General features: G+C 42.6%; 1 protein-coding gene across 1 annotated transcript in view; it reads left to right on the forward strand.

The window, feature by feature from the left end:
• vps16 (VPS16 core subunit of CORVET and HOPS complexes) overlaps window positions 1-23100 on the forward strand; it is a 61092-nt gene extending 37992 nt beyond the window's left edge. The window contains exons 17-24 of the mRNA XM_055637643.1: window positions 4178-4286; window positions 9782-9879; window positions 11468-11575; window positions 12674-12751; window positions 17925-18094; window positions 19252-19348; window positions 19441-19544; window positions 22596-23100. Coding sequence (XP_055493618.1) covers window positions 4178-4286; window positions 9782-9879; window positions 11468-11575; window positions 12674-12751; window positions 17925-18094; window positions 19252-19348; window positions 19441-19544; window positions 22596-22740 — 909 coding nt within the window. The 3' untranslated portion in view covers window positions 22741-23100. The remainder of the gene's footprint in view (window positions 1-4177; window positions 4287-9781; window positions 9880-11467; window positions 11576-12673; window positions 12752-17924; window positions 18095-19251; window positions 19349-19440; window positions 19545-22595) is intronic.
• Window positions 23101-23384: the final 284 nt, after the last annotated feature.

Raw genomic sequence — 23384 nt, forward strand, 5'->3', positions numbered from 1 at the left:
GTTTACTTTATATTGTAATAAAGCTTCTAATGGAGAACTCCGCTTAATTTCAATCTTCTTGTATAATAGTGTTTTTTCTTTGAGAGCAAACTGCAGGACTTGCGTGAAGAAGCATTGATTTTAAATATATAAAAATGTATTTAATGATGAGAATAATCTTCAATGATGAATGTCAAGAAACTAAAGGCAGCTTTAAATAAAATCTGTTTTCTGTAAATGTAATCTGGATAAAATATTACCAAATTATTACCAATTATTAAATGTTTTAATCTAGTGTCAGCAATGAGATTATTATGGTTAATATATGACTTCTCAGCATCCATTGATCCATGTGATTTGCTTTTCTTTCCCAGGAATGGTTTGCTTATTAGGTTTTATCCATACATTAGCAATGTTACAAAATTTTGAGATTTAAAAAATCAAGTCTGCAATTTATCCCATCAGATAAAGCATAACAATAAGTTTAATTTGACACCTAATTCACTTTCATATCTCGAGTAATAAAAAAGTTATGGCCATTTTCATACTCGGAAATTAGCATCTTGTTCCCTATTGATTTTCTATGGACATAACAAAAAAGCTGTGATCATGGACAGTCAAAAGCCCATAACCTTCTTAAAAATTAAGAGAACTGAATGAAATGTTCAGTTATCATAGATTGAAGCATTCTGAAACAAATATAAAATAATCTTACTTGGATGACCTGAAATTAAAGCATATAATTAGTTAGTTACCCAATTGTAGCTAATTTCAAACTTCAATTACTAGATCTAAACATCTATCCATTTCTTAATAAATGATTAACATTTTTAAATAGCCTAAGTGTCCAAATAATATTCACAAATAATTCACAATAAAACATGATTTTTAAATCTCATTTACATCAATTTATAGGCCAAATGGAAGGAATTTAGTGTTCAATTGCTGTAAATTAAAGTCAATTTAAATCGGCTTTCTAGTGGGTTTCTGTGAACGCGCTGGTTTAGAACGTTCACATTGCGGTGGATTTGTGCCCTCAAATGCCCAGAAAAATACTGTGGGATATAAAGAGCCCAAAATGAGCTACTCGCTATAGACAACTTTATATAAAGGCTCTTAAGAAGCCCCTTTTAATGTAAAAATAAGGTACATACCTTTAATTGTTTGCTTTATAAAACCCTGGGGCTGCGAGAGGTTGCGGGTTTAGAGAGTGATTTTTAAACTGCTATAACTATTATACAAGGCCATAAAAACTAATAATACCTTTTGCGACGGGGTCTTTCAGCGATTTTCCGTTAATGATTTACTAGGCTGAACATTTTCGATTGCAACAACCTAGTAAAAATCGCGTTTTAAACCCGCCCCCTCTAAACAGCGCCAAAATCGTGCACACGGGGTGGGGCAGATTCTCAGCCACAATTCAGGTAGGTTTTGTAACATACCTACATACATGGTTCATTCTATGTAACTTTGTCCTGTCAAGTTTAGCTAAGCCCTTGCTAGGTTTGGTCAAACGGTATTCTCAACAGTCATGTCATTTGCAAGCAGCTCACTGGGTATGAATGAGTTTGAAAAATCATGTGTGGTAGAATACAAGTCTCTTGTTCACAGTTTAATTCTTTATTGAATATATGATAAAGGAGTAAATACCATTGGTAATTACAATGTATAGTGTGGAGTCACAGAGTGAAACAGTGTGGAAACAGGCCCTTCAGCCCAACTTGCCCACACTGGTCAACATGTCCCAGCTACACTAGTCCCACCTGCCTGCATTTGGTCCATATCCCTCCAAACGTGTCCTATCCATGAACCTGTTTAACTGTTTCTTAAACGTGATTTAAGTGTAATTCTAATTAAAGATATAAGTATGGGTCAAAGTGATTATAAGGAAAAAGCTTCAATAGAAATAGATTGCTAGAAATGATCAATAAGCCTCTGAGTGAAATTTCACATTTGTAGTTGATTCTTTTTTACTTGCAACTGGCAACAGTAAGAGGCACAACTGGCATTAACCAAGTACTGATTTAAGAGAAGCTTCAGTAGGTAGTGAGATGTCAATAGATTCAGTGACAGCCATTCTACCCGATGCGTTTAACCCTTAAAAATGCTGTTTTGCACATGTTTTATGTAGTGGTAAGTGGATTACAATTGACGTTCAGGAAGTTAATAATTTTGTTGAACTATTGTGATTATAAATATAAAATATGGTCAAGTTGAGAGTCGAGTCGACCTGCCTGCAATGGTACAAAAGCCAGATTTCTTATGCACAATTCAAATTGTGAGGGACTTGAGATTGGTACCCAATAGCAAGAATACAAGAGAGGTGGTGTAGATGCTGAGGAGACAAAGATTCAAGCAACAGTTGGAGATTATATGAAGAAGGAAGCTATGCTGAGCTGCAGCGGGCCAGTGATGCAGTCTACATTCATTGAAAGGGAAGAAAAACTTTGAAGTGGTGATGGGAGCAGCGACCAATTACAGTGACTGTATCCAATAACATATAGAAAGATGTCAAAGGAATAAAGTATAATAAATTATATCAATATGACAATGGGAAGCAGAAACTTCCCTTTGAAATGGATCACTTCAAATTCAATCAAAAATCGACCAATGGTTAAATCCAGGTGATAGCTAATACAGCTGTTATAATACCACCAATGATTGCACAATAAATTAAACTTATACATAGCAACTTATAATGAATGGGAAATTGTAGGAAGCATTTGAACAGGAAGTTGAAATACCACAGATAAAATATTTTCAGCATTTTTATTTTTTAAAGCAGTTAATGTCCTCAAAAGGGATCTGAAACACCATGAACATGGCAAGAAACTCCATCTTAATAAACAATTAATTATAAAGAAATAATGCATTGTCTAAACAAGGTAATTGCATTTTGTATAGAAAAACAAGAAAGAAAAGTGGAGAAATAACGCTTGGCTTGATGCAGCCTTTTTTAGTTTGGTTATTTAAATATTAAAAGATGTTAAAAATGAAGGAACAGAACTCGTAAACTCGTACATCTCAATGAATTACTTAGCAGTAATTAAAACTTAATGGTGATGGGAAAGGAATGGAGGGTTATGGTCTGAGTGCAGGTAGATGGGACTAGAGGAAAATAATTGTTCAGCTCGGACTTGTAGGGCCGAGATGGCCTGTTTCCGTGCTGTAATTGTTATGGTTATATGGTGATGTTACATAGAATTAAATAAATAAATCTGTGGTAAATTTAATTCATGTCTTCCATTCAAGTACGGGATCAACTACACGAATCAGTTGATTTTCAAGATGAGTAGGACAAAAGTAGTGGTAAATTTCAGACATTGACTTTTGATTATTTTGTATCTCATCTACATCTGCTCTTGACCAAGGTTCTGTGTAATTTTCACAAGTACAGTGGTGAAATTGTTGGCCCTGTCATTTTAACAGCAAATCCCATATGATGTAACTTACTTCCAAAAGTACAGTTTGGTTACTTAACATGGAACTGCACTTAGAGAATCCCCAAATAAATTTGCCATGTGTAGGAAGGAACTACAGATGCTGGTTTAAACCGAAGATAGATATACAAATCTGGAGTAGCTCAGATCAGACAGCATCTCTGGAGAAAAGGAATAGATGAGGTTTCAGATCGAGACACATCATCAGACTGAGGGGAAAGGGAAACGAGATATTGAGACAATGATATAGAGAGAGAGATATATAGAACAAATGAATGAAAGATATGCAAAGACTTAACGATGATAAAGATAACAGGCCATTGTTAACTGTGTACCAGGTGAGGATGTTTCCAGACAATGAGACGACTGAAGCTGGTCCAACCTGGGTGGGAGAGGGTTGGAGAAAGAGGGAATGCGGGGGTTACTTTGGAAGTTAGAGAAATCAAGATTCATACCGATGGGTTGTAAGCTGCCTAAGCGAAATATGAGATGCTGTTCCTCCAATTTGCTTTTGGCCTCATTCTGACAATGGAGGCAGCCTAGGACAGAAAGGTCAGTGTTGGAATGGGAAGGAGAATTAAGGTGTTTGGCAACCAGGAGATCAGGTGGGTTCAGGTGGACTGGGTGAAGGTGTTCAGCAAAACGATCACCCAGCCAATCTTTGATTTTGCCAATGTATAAGAGTCCACACCTTGAACAATGGATTATGATGAGTTGCCATGATTTCCATTGTATTTATAATTTATGTTTTGTTCTAGCTTCTAGAGTATGAACCAAGGTCTGGCGAGCAGGTGCCCCTGTTGTTAAAGATGAAAAGAAGTCAGCTGGCACTACTTAAAGCAATAGAAAGTGGAGACACTGATTTAGGTAAATGAAATGTTCTGTAAGTGAAATGTTACGTAAGTTGGTAGGTATTATGTTGGTTTATTTTCCTCGTTGTTCTTTCAATGTTTTTCTCATGCCTGGCAATTCCTGTAGTCAATCTTAAAATATGAGGGAAGTAGTTCCATCATATCCTGGTATTCCCTCATTCCCTCACACCCTGGTAAAACCACTGATATCTATGGGAGAAACATGCAGAGTGAGTGGTTGGATGTTATTGTGACAACTTGTTTTGGACCCAGTTTGCTGCTCATGGTACCCACTTGGCCACAAGCAGAGGGGACAGAACAAGCTGACCCATCTTGCATGCACCCCCCCATCCTCCATCACTGCCTTTTGCACCTGGCAGGCATCAAATGATGCAGAGTGGATGCCTGGCTATCTGGATATTTGAGAATATGTTTCTGATCAGAGGCATGATAATAAAATGAAAACAAACTATTTGAATCCAATTTAGTTTAATCAAAAGCACATTAAATTACAAAAGAAAAGAAAACATGGCTGGTACAAAAGCAGAGCATCTAAGTGCATTAACATTGTCCACAGGAATAAAAGGACATACCTTTAGAAAATAGACGAGGAGGAATTTCTTTAGTCAGAGGGAGGTGAATCTGTGGAATTCTTTGCCACAGAAGGATTTGGAGGCCAAGTCATTGGATATTTTTAAGGCAGAGATCGATAAATTCTTGATTAGCATGCGTCGGGAGAAGGCAGGAGAATGGAGTTGAGATGGAAAGATAGATCAGCCATGATTTAATGGTGGAGTAGACTAGATGGGCTGAATGGCCTAAATCTGCTCATACAACTTATGCATTTATGAGGATTGGCAATCTCTTCAGATGCCATTCTTCCTGGTCTGAAGCAGAGTGAATCTGAACCCTTTATTTGCAATATCACCACTTGCCAGGTCTATGGTGAGTTCAGCAGGAGAGCAGCCTTTTGCCTTTCACGTAACGTGTGTGGAAGTCCATATAGAACCTCTGTCAGTCATAACCATTATGATGGATATTTGGTAGGCGGATCAGATTTTGGCTCTTTGGATGAGAGGATAGAAGAAGTTTAATTACCATTGGTAATATATACAGTGGCTTGCAAATGTTTTCATACCCCTTGAACTTTTCCACATTTTGTCACGTTACAACCACAAACGTAAATGTATTTTATTGGGATTTTATGTGATAGACCAACACAAAGTGGTGCATAATTGTGAAGTGGAAGGAAAATGATACATGGTTTTCACAATTTTTTTACAAATAAAAAACTGAAAAGTGTGGCGTGCAAAAGTATTCAGCCCTCTTTACTCTGATACCCCTAAATAAAATCCAGTGCAACCAATTGCCTTCAGAAGTCACCTAATTAGTAAATAGAGTCCACTTGTGTGTAATCTAATCTCAGTATCAATACAGCTGTTCTGTGAAGGCCTCAGAGGTTTGTTAGAGAACATTAGTGAACAAAACAGCATCATGAAGCCCAAGGAACACACCAGACAGGTCAGGGATAAAGTTGTGGAGAGGTTTAAGGCAGGGTTACGTTATAAAAAAATATCCCAAGCTTTGAACATCTCACGGAGCACTGATCAATCCATCATCCGAAAATGGAAAGAGTATGGCACAACTGCAAACCTACCAAGACATGGCCGTCCACCTAAACTGACAGACCGGGCAAGGAGAGCATTGATCAGAGAAGCAGCCAAGAGGCCCATGGTAACTCTGGAGGAGCTGCAGAGATCCACAGCTCAGGTGGGAGAATCTGTCCACAGGACAACTATTAGTCGTGCACTCCACAAATCGGGCCTTTATGGAAGAGTGGCAAGAAGAAAGCCATTGTTGAAAAAAAGCCATAAGAAGTCCCGTTTGCAGTTTGCCACAAGCCATGTGGGGGACACAGCAAACATGTGGAGGAAGGTGCTCTGGTCAGATGAGACCAAAATTGAAGTTTTTTGGCCTAAATGCAAAACGCTATGTGTGGCGGAAAACTAACATTGCACATCACCCTGAACACACCATCCCCACTGTGAAACATGGTGGTGGAAGCATCATGCTGTGGGGATGCTTTTCTTCAGCAGGGACAGGGAAGCTGGTCAGAGTTGATGGGAAGATGGATGGAGCCAAATACAGGGCAATCTTGGAAGGAAACCTGCTAGAGTCTGCAAAAGACTTGAGACTGGGGCGGAGGTTCACCTTCCAGCAGGACAACAACCCAAAACATACCAGCCAGAGCTACAATGGAATGGTTTAGATCAAAGCTTATTCATGTGTTAGAATGGCCCAGTCAAAGTCCAGACCTAAATCCAATTGAAAATCTCTGGCAAGACTTGAAAATTGCTGTTCACAGACGCTCTCCATCCAATCTGACTGAGCTTGAGCTATTTTGCAAAGAAGAATGGGCAAAAATGTCAGTCTCTAGATGTGCAAAGCTGGTAGAGACATACCCCAAAAGACTTGCAGCTGTAATTGCAGCGAAAGGTGGTTCTACAAAGTATTGACTCAGGGGGGCTGAAAACTTTTGCACGCCACACTTTTCAGTTTTTTATTTGTAAAAAAATTTGAAAACCATGTATAATTTTCCTTCCACTTCACAATTATGCACCACTTTGTGTCGGTCTATCACATAAAATCCCAATAAAATACATTTACGTTTGTGGTTGTAACGTGACAAAATGTGGAAAAGTTCAAGGGTATGAAAACTTTTGCAAGCCACTGTATATGATGGCTGCTTTCCAGTTGCTGGTTGAATCCGAGCTGCCTGCCCCTTTTCCGGGCCTACGTCCGTGCCCGCGTGTCCCTGGAGAGGGAAAACGCGGTGTCCATGGGGACTTTGGAAGCCTTCCATGAACGCTGGTCGCCGCGGGGAGGTCGAGTGCAATGTTGATAAAGTTGGCGATATATTAATTTGATGACCATTTGTTTGTAAACTCTCAATATAAGCAGCCTTTGATTGTGTTAATAGTCGGTATGTTTTTTTATTTTTTTGCCTAAAAGTATTTGCATAATAATAAAATAAAACAAAGTATTTATCGAGAGAGATTGTCATAATAGCAGATGTTTCTAGACCCTCTTGGCTATTCTGAAAGGATATGTAGGAGAGGTAGTTAAGAGGATCTCACCTCCATCTGTAGCCAAGAGGCAGTTCAGGTTAGCCCCTCCGGAGATGAGACTTTCTGGTGAACACACTTTAGCAAAGATGGTCATCACTGTTCCTGACTCTAACTACAGGCAGCTCAGAACTCTTGTAACGGACTGTTAATGGAAAACCTGTTGACTGCTCTTTTGGCCTGTATCCTTCAATTGTAAAACTTGGGTTTGAATGAAGCTGGCTGATTCAAACTTATCCTGTTAGCTTGCCAAAAGGCTAATAATTGAGGCTTTTCAGATGTGTATGAGGAATAAGCGAGTTCGGTATTCGGAAAAACGCAAGCAATCATGGGATTTGTCAAAGGTCGTACGCTATAAATAAAAATCGAACAAAGCGCTGTAGATTCAGTGAGTATAGTTTGGGTACGATATTTTTGTGTGGTCTTTTTTCAGTGGGAGACCTGGGGGGGGGGAGAGAATGGACCAGCTCTCATCCGCAGAACCGCGCCTTATTTGCAGCCAGGATCGAACCCGTGTCCCCCGGCGTCGCAAGCGCTGCTGTACCGCCACTGGACCGTGTGTCCCACTCGAGTGTCCCATTCCCGCCTGGGGGGTGGCCGGAGACGTCCGGACCGACGGCACACCAGCCCCCAAGCCCACTGCCAGCACGTAGAATCCACAGAGCCACAGCCAACTCCTGCCTAACCCCGCTCCAACTCTAGAGGAACCAGATGGGCCGCTACGGCGACAAGTTCCAGTTTGCCCACGGCCTGGCTGAGCTGCGCTCCCTCAGCCGCCACCCCAAGTACAAGACGTACCTTGCACACCACCAGCCTCTATCCCTACCCTACATCCAGCCGGTGGCTGCCCATCTTCAGCAGGATCTCAGTGTCTGACTGAGTGGAGGTGGAGGGCTGTCGGCCAACCCGGCAGGACAGGCAGAGCCGAGCTGGAGCCAGTGGCTGCAAGTCCGGTGCCCCCGCCAGCCCAGGGCCACCGGGGATGGGGACGGCCCAGCAGCAGCTCAAAAGCACCCGCTGTGACGTGGAGCCGGGGCTGGTCCCGACCCCGGACCCCGGACAAAACGCAAGCCTGCACACAATGTAGCACCATCGTTACCGAGACTTTACAGCTAGTGACCTATGACCTGGGCATGCACAGTCGGAATACCCAAATCGCTTATTCCTGAGGTAGGGAAAGAAGAAAATGGTTAATGGTGCAGGGTGGTTGAGGAGGTGGGGATATGTGGAGTAAGAGGTTGTGTGGAAAACAAACTACAATTTGCTGCTCAGTGTTGGAATAATTTCTGCTTCTTAGTTTCACTCATCTCTTGTGTGAACACCTCAAAAATTGCCTTTGATCCTGGAATCAAATAGCTAGTCACCAGCAACATGGCACCTTTGGACAAAAAAGAGCCATTGCTTCTCAATGTTTTTGAATGTTCATCTGTTATTAGTTTTATTTTGTTTAGTTTTAGTTTAGAGATACAGCGTGGAAACAGGCCTTTTGGCCCACCGAGTCCGCGCCGACCAGCGATCCCCGCACATGAGTATTCTCTTTTACACACTAGGGATAATTTTATACTTATACAAAGCCAATTAACTTACAAACCTGTACATCTTTGGAGTGTGGGAGGAAACCGAAGATCTCGGTGAAAACCTACGTGAACCTGTGGAATTCTCTGCCGCAGAAGGCAGTGGAGGCCACTTTGCTGGATGTTTTCAAGAGAGAGTTAGATTTAGCTCTTTGGGCAAAAAGAATCGAGAGATATGGGGGAAAAGCAGGAGCAGGATACTGTTTTTGGATGGTCAGCCATGATAATATTGAATGGCTCGAAGGGCTGAATGGCCTATTTCACCTATTTTTCTATGTGGTCATGGGGAGAAAGTACAAACAGCACCCGTAGTCGGGATCTAACCCAGGTCTCCGGCACTGCAAGGCAGCAACTCTACTGCTGCGCCACTGTGCTGCCCTTTATTTTATTGGTAAAATTAATCTGGGGTCAAGAAGACCCGTCTCTGATATATTTGTTTAACCTTCTTCTGTGGCATGGTGATTATCAATGTTTTCTTTGCAAACGTTTCACATGAACATATCGCAAATCTCTTGAGTATCACTTAAATATGAAATGGCCAACACCTGGGTTGATCCAGTTTTTAAAGACATTTGCAATCTCATTAGTAGGTGGGATCAGATTGTGATGTCTGTGAAGTAGCTGTGATTCTTACCTCATTACACCTATGAAATTGAATGATGTAATTTCACGGTCTATATTGGGCAATGTGATAATGACTAACAATTGAGCAAATATCTTTCTAAAGCAAAATGGATAACATTGTAAGGAGTGTTAGGGTTTTTAAACTTTGATCTTGTAATGTTGACACTTCCCTTCTGTTTTCATTTCAGTATATACTGTTGTGGCACATCTAAAAAATGAAATGAACAGAGGAGATTTTTTTATGACTCTACAGAATCAGCCTGTGGCATTGAGTCTTTACCGTCAGGTACGGACAAATGGTGTTTGTCTATGGCAGAGGTTTTGCAATTTCTGGGAGTTCAGCACTAAAAATCCTATAGCGAGCAAGATAGACCACTCAACGAAAAAGACGTAGTACGGTCATGGGCAGATTCATGGGTAGTTTTCGGCCCCACTTCCGTAACCGGCTCCCTTCTCCGCACCAAAGATCCCATAGCGGAGCAAAGATACTAGTGCAGAGACGGAAGCATCCTCATAAAAATAAAGGTTATTTGGGAAAAATCTCCTCATTTTCAAAATTTTAATTTATTAACACAAACTGTTCCCCCGCAACGTTGATTACACTGCGAGTCGGGTTGGGTCTAGTTACTGAAATGGATGGAAAAAAAGGCACATGTTCCACTCTGTTGCGTACTACACGTCAGCCCATTGCATTTAGAAGTAGTGGTCTATCTTGTTTGCTATAGGATCTTTGTTCAGCACTGTGGTACTATTTTATACGCTGATTGGTTTATAATGAGTGACACCAAATGCAATCTGCAAACAGGAACTCGAGCTCTCAACCACCTGCCACCTTGATTCCCTACTGACCCGTGTGTCCTTGGGCTTCTTCACAATGTTACAGTAAAGCTCAACATCATATAACACCTGATTTTGAATGGACGTTGTCTAGAATCAACACTCATCTTTGCAGTAATGAATCTGAGTAGCACTCTGGTTGACAGACACAAAATGCTGGAGTAACTCAGACGGACAGGCAGCGTCGCCGAAAAGAAGGAATGGGTGACGTTTCGGGTCAAGACCTTTCTTCAGGCTGAGAGTTAGGGGAGAGGGAGACACAGAGATAAGGAAGGGCAAGGTGTGAAAACGAGACATCAAAGGGTTGTTTCCATGCACCCCACCTCTGTTATTGTCTGACTATTTATTTGTTCAATTACTCCATCCCCTTCACTGCACCATTATCCTTTCTTTTATTTAGTCTCTTGCATTTTACTGTATCACAAACCTTTTATTTACTTTTATCCTTTAGTTGAATCTCTCACTTTTTACAGTTTGGATGTAAAGTGATTGAGCCCAAAATATTAACTTTTGTTACTCTGGGGCGATGCTGCTTGACTCGTAGGGTGGTGCTAGTATCTTCTGTTCTTGTGTTCTTCGTTTGTTTGTTTATTGTGTTACTTTTAAATTAAGTTGAAGGGAAGGCATGGGATACTTTTCCACTTTTGATACTTTATATGGGGAAATTGATGAATGATACCATGGACTCGAGATTGGGTGCAAAGAAAAATTCCTAACTATCAAGCTAACAATATTTTGAAGATTCCTACTTCTAAAACTTCATTTCTTCCCACAAAACAATTCCACTAATGGTGGTAGAATGATTGTGGATTGTTGTGAGATATTTTGTAAACTATAATGATGAGGTATTTTGTCCATTTTTCTATGAATATTTATGGTTTTTACCTCTCATTAGGAGTAAATAGTTTTAACGATTATGTGGTTCTTGTGTTTTGATCATTTTATGAAGTGACTTCTGATAATTCACTTAATGTTAAATAGAATAGCTTGTATTTTGGAGTTGTGCATCTTTTTGACTGGTGAATGTTTGTTTGTAGTTCTGTAAGCACCAGGAGCCCGAGACACTCAAGGATCTATTCAATCAGGATGACAACCATCAGGAACTTGGCAACTTCTATGTGCGTTCCAGTTACTGTAATGAAACGGTAGGAAGAGTTCTGTTTCTACCAACATCGAGTGGGACCTATACAAAGTAGGACTGTAGAGCAATGGTAAAGATCAAAACACTGGGGAGAAAGAATCGAGTGCCAGTCGAGCAGTGAAATCATATAATTAGAATACACATTCACAAGGACAGGGCCATTCACCCTTCACAACAACAGGCCAAATGTCAGCCTCGCCCACATCAACCTCACCCACTCCCACCCTCTCACCCATGTCCTCCCCCCGCCCCCCCCCCGGCAATGCTGCTGAATTCCATCATTATAGCATGTCTTGACTCCTTGTTGCTGAAAATCATCTCCTAACTTATGCGCCTGAATTTTTTAGTAACCCCACTTTGTGCTCTAGATGTTTACAATTGTTTAGATCTGTGTTGCCTGTGTCCTGACCCATATTCATTTGACTATCGCCTTTGTGCTTGATGGCTTTTGGTGGTTCCCAATTAAGCAAAAGGGTGATTTTCAAATTATCCCAGTCTTCAAATCATTCTCTATCCTAGTTCCCCCACCAACCTAAACCCCAGTACTGGCCTCTTGCCCATCCTGGTTTAAATTGCCACTTTATTGACAATCAAGCCCCCATATGCTAAGGCCTTAACCCATAAATGTCCTCCTTTAAACCTCTTCCTTTTTTTAAAATACTGTTTTTAATTCTCTTTAAAACTTGCCTCTCTGGATAGACCTTCAGTCATTGGTCGAAGATGGACACTAAAGCTGGAGTAACTCAGTGGGTCAGACAGCATCACTGGAGAAAAGGAGTAGGTGACATTTCGGGTCGAGACCCTTCTTCAGATTGAGTTTGAAGAAAATACTTGAATCAAAAGAAGTGTCTTGACCCAAAACATCACCCATTCCTTTTCTCCAGAGATGCAGTCTGTCCCGCTGAGTTACTCCAGCTTTTAGTGTCCATCTTCAGTTTAAACCTGTATCTGCGGTTTCTTCTTACACTTTCAGTCATTAGTTCTTGTGTTGCATGATATCAGACTTTGTGAAACACATTGAAATATTATTTCTTCAGATTTAAATTACACCTACTCTATCCTATTTAAAATTGCTTTAACTTTTCCTATTTTTGTTCAACAGACAATCGAGGGGCGAGTAGCCAATTTGCAGAGTGCAGTGGATGAATACAATAAAGCTAAGCATGAAATCGCTGCCAAGGTTTGTGCTGAACCTGTTGAAAGTGCAAGTTTAAATGTAAAAAATCCAAAACATTTGTATCACTGGAGCCACTAATGGGTCTTCAGTGAGGTGTAATCGTGTATTGTCTTTCTGCTGACTGGATAGCACGCAACAAAAGTTTTTCACTGTGCCTCGGTACACGCGACAATAAACTAAACAAACTCTGCTTTCAGTGCTAGGGTTGTTTGTCAGGCTTAACCCAACATGATGCAGTACTTTAACGTGAACATTCACCTTTTGTGGCAACAAGAGAAGGGGGGAAAATAAGGGGCGGGAGGTGGGTGTTTGTAATCTATCTCCTTTTGCCATACTGACCTTTCTGTCTTGGGTCTCTATTGCCAGAGTAAAGCCATACACAAACTGGAGGAACAGCACCCCACTCTCCTTGGGTAGCTTACAACCCAGTGGTATGAACATTGAATTCTCCAATTATAGAAACAAACTCTCCCTTTATACCCCCTCATTTCCCTGTGCCCCAACACGTTCCGCCCTTCCCCCACCTCGTCCCGCCCCACCTCGTCCCGCCCTTCCCCCACCTCGTCGTCCCGCCCTTCCCCCACCTCGTTTCCCCCACCTCGTTCCGCCCTTCCCCCACCTCGTCCCGCCCTTCCCCCACCTCGTCCCGCCCTTCCCCCACCTCGTTCCGCCCTTCCCCCCACCTCGTTCCGCCCTTCCCCCACCTCGTTCCGCCCTTCCCCCACCTCGTTCCGCCCTTCCCCCACCTCGTTCCGCCCTTCCCCCACCTCGTTCCGCCCTTCCCCCACCTCGTTCCGCCCTTCCCCCACCTCGTTCCGCCCTTCCCCCACCTCGTCCCGCCCTTCCCCCACCTCGTCCCGCCCTTCCCCCACCTCGTTCCGCCCTTCCCCCACCTCGTCCCGCCCTTCCCCCACCTCGTTCCGCCCTTCCCCCACGTCCGCTTCCACCTATATCTCACGCCTCTGCTTTTCCTTTGTTTTAAAGTCTTTCATCTTTTCATCTCTGTCCTTTGTCCAACCAATTAAAGCCTCTTCACCTGTAACTCGTCATGTTTGGCCCACCCCACTACATTTCTCCTATACTACAAACAGTCTGAAGAAGGATCCTGACCCAAAACGTCGCTTATCTGTGTTCTTCACAGATGCTGCTCTCCTCTGCCTCCTCCACTGACACAGTGGAGCCAAATGCTAATTGGAAGAAAACCATTTTGACTTGCCTTTGGGTAGCTTACAGCCCGGTAGTATGAATTGAACTTCTCTATGTCGTGTTTCCACATCCTCTGTGCTCTCCTCCCACACACATTCACCTGTCCACACAGTTCTTTTCTCCCTTTATTCAGTTCTCCCATCTCCTCCCAACATTGATCAATCTGCCCATTATCCCCTCTCAATATGGTTCCACCCATCACATACAAATCTTACAAACATACAAAGTGGCGGCATGGAGGCCTTACAGTGCTTACAGCGCCGGAGATCCGGGTTCCATCCTGGCCACAGGTGCTTGTCTATACGGAGTTTGTACGTTGCCCCCGTGACCGCGTGGGGGTTTTATTTCCGAGAACTTTGGTTTCCTCCCACATTCCAAAGGCTACATGTTTGTAGGTTAATTGGCTTGGTATAAATGTTTAAAAATTTGTCCCTAGTGTAGTATTAATGTGCGGGGATCGCTGGTCGGTGCGGAATCGATGGGCTGAAGGGCCTGTTTCCACACTAACTCTGAACTAAACTACACTTTATCCCAGCCTCCCCAACGTAATACTGTGTCCTGGCAATCCTGATGCAGGGTCTCGACCCAAAATGTTGGTCTGCATCATTTTCCAACACTTGCTGTAGGCCCGCTGAACTTTCCCAATGTTCTGTTTCTCTTGTTTCCAGCACATGCAGTCCCTTTTGTCTACTTGCTACAAGTTACCGATTAATTGATCAACTGAAAATGATAAATTTATTACTGCACTGGTTTTCTGTCAATGATAGTATTGTCTCTTGCAACGTATCCCCAATGCTGTGCACTCTTCTTGTGCAGCCACCTTTTATGCAGCACTTTGAAACTCAAATACTTTACAAATGCTGATTCATTGAAATATATAGTATCGATACAGGCCCTTCAGCCCAACGAGCCCCTGCCAATTATCGATTATCCATTCATACATGTTCTATGTTATTGCTCTTTCGCATCAATTTATAGCTTCCAAAACCTACAAATGCACACATCTATGGGATGTGGGAAGAAACAAAAGCATCCTAAAGAAATCCACGTGGTCATTGGGTGAACATGCAAACTCTTCACAGATAACAGCTGAGGTCAGGATGAAGCATGTCACTGGTGCTATGAGGCAACAGCTCTATCAGCTGCGTCACTGTGCAACCCTATCTGCTTCCACTTTATCCACTCTGTTTATTACAATCTTAAAGAACGCTTGCAAAATTGTAGACTCTGCTGTATTGATTTATGATTTTGTAAATATTCTGCTATTATCTGCTTAATGTATTACATCGTTTTACTAACGACATACGTTAGGCTAACTAGCCTACTTGATCATGTGATGGGAGCACTTATCCTGTTCATAAGTGATAGGAGCAGAATTAGGCCATTCGGTCCATCAAGTCTACCCCGCCATTCAATCATGGCTGATCTATCTCTCCCACCTAACCCCATTCTCCTGCCTTCTCCCCATAACCCCTGACACCCGTACTAATCAAGAACTATCAATCTCTGCCTTGAAAATATCCATTAACTTAGCCTCCACAGCCTTCTGTGGTGTTGGTGTGTGGTAGTGAGCACAGGTTCACTGTATAACACTGTAGGACAGTTCATGGGCATATGTCTGTCACAGTATTGCAGAGTACTAGTCTGGCCCGAAGCAGCACTGGAGATGAGGCAAGTTCCACGAGTGGACCAGTGGCGAGACAAGTAGCAACAGTGGGTTGAGCAAGTTGAACTGACATTTGCAATTCAAATGTGACCAAAAATATTAGTATCTGTTCTATGTATAGTAAAACAATGTTTCTTGTGAGATGCCTCATAGAACTATAACTACTAATCCACCATGCAAAAAGCTGGTGAGCATTGTCAGAAGTTAAATGTACCCCATCAAATGCAAGTTGAGGTAATGAAAATAGGCACAAAAAGCTGGAGTAACTCAGCGGGACAGGCAGCATCTCTGGAGATAAGGAATGGGTGACAGTTTGGGTCGAGACCCTTCTTCTGAAGATCCAAAACGTCACCCATACCTTCTCTCCGGAGATGCTGCTTGTTCTGCTGAGTTACTCCAGCATTTTGTGTCCATCTTCGGTTTAAGTCAGCATCTGCAGTTCCTTGCTACACATTGTAGTAATGAAAACTTGGCTTACAATGGAAGATGCTGTACAGGATGTTTTCTATACAAAGGTTGCTGTACTTTGTCATTGAACCAGTGCCCCAACACGAGCACTGGTTTAACATTTTGGAAAAGCAAACATAAACTGTATTGTCTAGTAGAATCTTGAAAAATAAATCTGGAGTCATTGTCAAATACAATTACTTTAAGTATAACTATAAAAAGCTTGGCAGTTTTAAGTACCTTGAAAACTTGCGGTATATAATTGTTGGCTGGAATTCCCTTGTGGTAATTAATTTCTTACTGTATACTTTGGCAGATTACTGTGAGACATTTCAGAGTATCGGATTATGTAATCAAAATACTTCTGCTTCTGCAAAATCTTCGGAAACAATTACATTTTGAATCAAGCTCATGAGTTATCGGACACCATATTTCCTTACAATATAAGATTTTGGCTTATTGAGTCAATGCTGGCTACTAATTTCCCCCATCATATAACCTCCTCATTACCTCCAGATGTTGTTTCACTATATCTTGTGGGCATAAATCTAAGACAGACCCAGCTGAACACCAAAGTCTGAAGAAGAGTTTTGATTCTAAACATCACCCACTCCTTCTATCCAGAGATGCTGCCGGTCCCACCGAGCTGCTCCAGCTTTTTGTGTCTACGGTGTAAACCAGCATCTTCAGTTCCTTCCTACACCAGCTGAACACCAGTCTGTTTCACAGCAACAATCTCCTTTGGTCTTATGGTGTCAGATATTTACCCATTGTTTTTCTCTTCCTTTCTAAAGGCAGATAGACAAGGGCCATTGAATTATGGAGTATTATAGCACAGATGCAGGTCTCTGACCTAGCATAGCCGCATGGACCGTCGAGCAACTTCCACACTAACTGCATCTATCCTTTTGCATTTGCAACCCCTACCCATGATCCTACTACCACCTCCCTACATTATGGGTGATTTATAGGAGCTAATTAACCTACCAGCCAGCACACAAGGCAGGAGGAAACCAGAGCACCAGGGAAAACCCATACAGTCACAAGGAGAATATGTAAACTCCATCCATAAAGGACTTCACAGATCAAACCCAAGCGTCTGGAGCTGTAAGACAGAAGTGCTAACTGCTCTGCCACTGTTCCAGTTGTTATTTTCCATCACTAGATTGCCTGAGCAGTAAGTGATACCAGAAACACATCATACTATCGAAAACTGCATTAAATGGTATAGACTTTATCCTGGTTTACTATTTAGGCTGCATATAATCCTGATACATTTTAGTGTTTCATGGGATGAAAAATCGAGCAAGACAAATTAACTAGACTATCTTCCTTCTCCAACCGCCTCCTATTTTTCTGCATGATTGGCTTTGCAAAGGCTTTGCACATTTACCCTGTAGTAATGGGGGAAAAAAACATTTACATGGTTTGTTTCAAGGACTCCGAACCTTCCAGGTTGCTCCACGGCCAACTAAGTATGTTGAAAACAATGTGCACCAAGATAATCCAAATGTGGATTTGATTCATGTTCTACATCAGTTTTGTTTGCATAGTAGAAGGGATCTGTAATTGGCCTGATGATAATAATTAGCCAGTAAACTGAGAATATGTATTTTGCGGTTTGTTATCAATGCTCACTGTTTATGTCTATGTGGGAGATAGATTCACTTGGATATAAACTGATGGATTATACTCAAGGATATCCCAACTGATAGCTTTTGGGAAAAGAATGCAGGATCATTGGAGTAATACAGTTTTTGCACCAGAAATGAGCAGAGGAATCTTCCTTGTTTTGAAAAATGTAAATAGCAATGAAAAAGTGTATTGAAACTTTTTTCTCACTTCATCAAATTTAAGATCACAGAAGACCAAATTAAATTGTTGCGATATCAGTATCGCTTGCAGAAGGAGGTTGGTAAGACATACCTGGATTTATCATTACATGACACTGTCTCCACACTGTTACTGGAAAGCAAGCACAAGCAAGCTGAACAGCTTTACAAAGACTTTAAAATTCCTGACAAAAGGTAACATCAAGACTATTGAAATTGTTCTTTCAGATATTTGTATCAGTTTACATGGTGCTAAAATTAGGATAAGTTGACTTAAAGATAGATGACTGGAGATACGAGGAACTGCAGATGCTGGAATATTGCTTTGAAGGGGTAGGGAAGGAATAGGTGTGAGTCACTGTGGGGCTTCAGCAAAGGAGAAGGCCTGGGACAGAAAAGTCAGTTTTGGAACTGGGAAGAGGAGTTGAAATGGTTGTCAACTGGGAGATCCAGAAGGCCTTGGCGGGCTAAGTGCGTGTTCAGCGAAATGGTCGGCAAGTCAATGCTTGGTCATGCTGACATACAGGAGACCACATCAATAACATCTTTTAGCAGAGGTGCATGTGAATTGCTGTCTCTCCTGGGAGGACTGCAGGGGTCACTGGATGGAGGTGAGGGAAGGTAATTACCACCCTTGCAGTGAAAGGGGAAAGAACCTGGGGAGGGGGTGGCTTGGTTGAGAAGGGATGAGTGAACTGAAGAACTGTGGAGGGAATGGTCCCTGTGGAAGGCAGTAAGGGGTTCCCCAGAGATGCTACCTGACCCACTGAGTTACTCTAGCATTTTGTCTTTTTTGTAAACCAGCCTCTGGAGTTCCTTGTTTCTACATAATTACATGGGTTGATCCCTAGGAATGGCAGAGATTGTTTCCATTCTCTCTGCACTTTCAGTAAGTGTTCTTTAGCAGTACTATGTGCTATTGATGTCATCATTATAATGGCGTGGAGGTATGGTTACTATATCAAGTGCTTTGAGTGCATTTTTCAAAGACAAAATTTACTTTTGGACATCTGTAAAAATGATATTTCTGTTTGCTTTGTTATCACCTTCCCATAGCTAACAATGATCTATTCGACATCTCCTTGATCTACATCCTCTTTGATGTCCCTTTTTCACACCTTACCCTTCCTTATCTCTGTGTCTCCCTCTCCCCTGACTCTCAGTCTGAAGAAGGGACTTGTTCCGAAACATCACACATTCCTTCTCTCCGGAGATGTTCCTGCTGAGTTACTCTTCGGTGTAAACCAGCATCTGCAGTTCCTTCCTACACAAACAGTACACTTAACTGTTTTGTTTTCTCAGACTCAACCTCATCACCCTGCAGGTTAACAGCTTGTGTTTCTTACACTCAGGTTCTGGTGGCTAAAGATTGCTGCACTGGCAGAGAAAGGAGACTGGGAGGAACTCGAAAAATTTTCCAAAAGCAAAAAGTCCCCAATAGGGTATATGGTATGTTATCTTAAATAGTAGTATTTGTGTGTTTCATTGATAAAAGGCCATACTTTTAACTGTTATAAAGCTTTTTCCTTTCCATTTATTAGCCATTTGTAGAAATATGTGTGAAACATCACAACAAGTATGAAGCTAAGAAGTATGTAGCAAAAGTCAACCCAGAGCAGAAAGTGAAAGGACATATAATTGTTGGGTAAGTAGAAATCTAGTCAATATTTCGCAATCCAAAGCTATGTTTCTCTTTCAGTGGGTGTGACCTACTGAGTGTTTCCAGCATCTTTAGTTTATGTTTCAGATTCCAAAATCTGCATTTTTTTAAACCTAATCCCCTCCTCCCTGCTAGATTTCTGGTATCTTCCAAACCTTCCTTAAAACCAAAATCAACGACTGAATTTCATTGTCGCCCAACCTCATTGGAATTGGAAGTTCGAGTCATTGTGATTCATACTGGGACTGAACGTTTTTAAAAATGGCATCAATGCAATTTTGACTGCCTTGGAAGTAAACCATAGAACAGTATCCAGGGGTTTATAATCTTAGATTATTACCCAAGTAAATTGGTGCAGAGATAAACAGTTTGGGTGAAGGAGTTGTATGGAAACGATTATTTCATTGCAAGAAACGGGGATGAAAAGACATTTTACCATGGGATGAGTTGCAAGTGGATCAAACGTCTACCAGAAATAATATGTAGGATGCTGGTTTAAACTGAAGATACACACAAGAAGCTGGAGTAACTCAGCGGGACAGGCAGCATCTCTGGAGAGAGGAATGGGTGGCTTTATGGGTCTGAAGAAGGGTCTCGAACCGAAACGTCACCCATTCCTTCTCTCCAGAGATGCTGCCTGTCCCGCTGAGTTACTACAGCATTTTGTGTGTATCTACCAAAAATAATATGTGGTTCAAGAGCCTAAGTGCAATTGTCTTTCTTATTATTTTGGAAAAGACTGATATCTTTGAGATGTGTTATTCATCTATTTTTCCCTGATAACATGAAAGTATAACAATGTATTATGGCAATGCAGTGAACCACTGTCAAATCTTTGGGCCTTTCCAACATTTCTCATTGTTATTTGCAATGCCAGTCCTTAAATAATCAGATTTATTGGATATTTGTATTTTGTGCGATGACATTAAAGTTGAATTGAATTGAATTGTGGGATTTGAAATCTTACTCTGTATTTTGCTGGTTTACTTCAGTCAGGAACAAAGTGACATAATTTATTGGAAACATCTATTACAAATATGCATGTAGAAATCTTTGGAAGGTATTGAAAATACCAAAATAAGTTATGTTTGACATTCCCAGCATTGTTTTTTATCTTTATTTTCTTGTACTTGTACAGGTGCACAACCTTTATCCGAAAGCCTTGGGACCAGACACTTTTCGTAATTCAGAATTTTTCGGCTTTCGGAATGGAAGATTTTTAGCGTAGATTTTAACGGCTGGCTCAGTGGTAGAGTGCTCGGCTCATATCCGCAAGGTCGCGAGTTTGCGCCTCGATCCCGGCAGTTACTCGATCGCGAGTTTGAGTCTTCAATGTAGTTTTTTCTTGCAGAATAGGAGAGAATAGGGAGGGTTAGGCTGGGATCATTCTCTGCGAGATAATCTTAGTGCGGGAGACAAGTGTAGGAGAGGTGTACTGACTGTGTGGGCAGAACTTTGGAAGTGATTGCCCACCATTCTCAAAAGCCGCTGTGTCTCCCTGTCCCTCCAACTCCAGAGGAATCCGCTGCCCGATGGGCCGCTACGGCGACAAGTGGCAGTTCGCCCACAGCCCGAGCTGCGCCGCCTCATCCGCAACCCGGGTTCCTCTGGAGTTGGAGCGGGGCTGGGCTAGAGTTGTTGCTGGCTGTGAGTCTCTGGGATCTCCGTGCTTGCAGTGGGCCTGGGGGTCGGTGTCCCGATGAGGGGGCGCAGCTCGGGCTGTGGGCGAACTGCCACTTGTCGCTGTAGCGGCGCATCGGGGAGCGGCTTCTGGTGGTCCTGACGTCTCTCAGCTCCTGTCCAGGGGGATGGCCGGAGACGTCAGGACCAACAAGAACCCGCTCCCCGATGCGCCGCTACAGCGACAAGTGGCACTTCGCCCACAGCCCGAGCTGCGCCCCCTCATCCGCAACCCGGGTTCCTCTGGAGTTGGAGCGGGGCTGGGCTAGAGTTGCTGCTGGCTGTGAGTCTCTGGGATCTCCGTGCTTGCAGTCGGTGTCCCGTTGGTCCTGACGTCTCCGGTCACCCCCCTGGAATGGAGCTGAGACTGGGAACTGTACCGCCCTTGCCCCCTCCCTCTGCAACTGCAAACAACCCCACAGTTCCCAGTCTCAGCTCCTGTACAGGGGGGTGGCCGGAGACGTCACAGCCCGAGCTGCGCCCCCTCATCCGCAACCTCAAGACCAAGACGCACCTTGCACACCATCAGCTTCGGTCCCTACGGGGAGCGTGTTCCTCTGGAATTGGAACGGGGCTGGGCTGCTGCTGGCTGTGGGTCTCTGGGTTCTCCATGCTTGCAGTGGGCCTGGGGGCCGGTGTCCCGTTGGTCCTGACGTCTCCGGTGACTGGCACTAGCTCCGACGTGAAGACAGTGCAAAACCCCCGCGCCGGTGAAATGGGCGGGGAGCTGGAGAGGGGAGGGAAGGGGTCACACACATGGCCGGGAAGCAGAGGGGTGTAGGTGGGGTGAAACTGAAGGGAGCGACAATTTGCTGCTGCCTGCCCGCTGAGTTAAAAAGTTCTCATGCAAGACTCACGATACACTGTGTATCGTGAGTCTACCGTGGGAACCTTTTAACTCAGCGGGCAGGCAGCAGCAGATTGTCAATTATTAACCCTCCCGCGCAATATACCCTCACCTTCTCTTTTATGAATGGGGATTTAGTTCCCCTTTCTTCGAGGACCGACCGGAGGTTCCGCTGTCACCTCTGCGGGCCGCCCTCGGTGAACGTTTTCAAGGACCTTTCTTCAAGGACTGAAAAAATGTCGCTATTCGGAGGTTTTCGTTATTTGGAACTTCGGATAAAAGGTTGTGCACCTGTACTTATATTTAAATAATGGAAGTTAGCCTCAAATTGCTGGAGTAACTGAGCGGGTCAGACAGCATCTTGAGAGAAAAGGATTAGGTGACGTTTTGGGTCGAGACCCTTCTTTAGACTGAGGGTCAGGGGCAAGAATGTAAGATGGTCTTTGGGAAGCACTGTTAATTGTGCTTCAGATGTAGCTCTAATCTGCTTTATTTTTATTCTGTCTCAGAGATCTAGAGCAAGCTGTGGAAGTTGCAACAGAACGCAAAAATGAAAGCGAGTTGAACACAATTCTTTCCAAGTGTACACCAGCTACTGATCAGCGAATTGTGGAGAAAATTAACGCCGCAAAAACACAGATTCTAAAGAAGTGAGATGCAGCTTACAGATGATGAGAGTCCAACTATGGACTAGTTCCCTATTTGTAATACAGATGTATATTTGTAAATATGTTTATAGTCAGTATCATGGACATTTGCTTGAAACCGATCTTCATGTGGGCATGAAGCACAAAAAGACAAACTGATGAATAGTTATGCTGGAAAAAACAGAAGTACCTTAGTTTAACAATTTGTTGCCATTGAAATGTATATCATGCAAATATTTTTAATGTCTCATCTTGTATAATTAAATATTACTTAAGATTGATGCCACAGTATATGCACTATATAAACTACTTGGTGTGGAGTTAGTGTTTATCAAAAGAAAGTTGATTAAATTAAATGTACTTGCTCTATTCTTTTTCCAGTGGCCCTGATTTAGCAGTGGATGAAAGTATATTTAAATTTAGTTGTACAGGTGCACAACCTTTTATCCGAAATTCCAAATACCGAAAAGCTGCTAATAGCGGACACATTTTCGGTCCTTGAAGAAAGGTCCTTGAAGACGTTCACCGAGTACGGCCCGCAGAGGTGACAGCGGAACCTCCGGTCGGTCCTCGAAGAAAGGGGAACTAAATCCCCATTCATAAAAGAGAAGGTGAGGGTATATTGCGCGGGAGGGTTAATAATTGACAATA

Source organism: Leucoraja erinacea, chromosome 7 (assembly GCF_028641065.1).
Source record: "Leucoraja erinacea ecotype New England chromosome 7, Leri_hhj_1, whole genome shotgun sequence".
NCBI classification, from domain to species: domain Eukaryota; kingdom Metazoa; phylum Chordata; class Chondrichthyes; order Rajiformes; family Rajidae; genus Leucoraja; species Leucoraja erinaceus.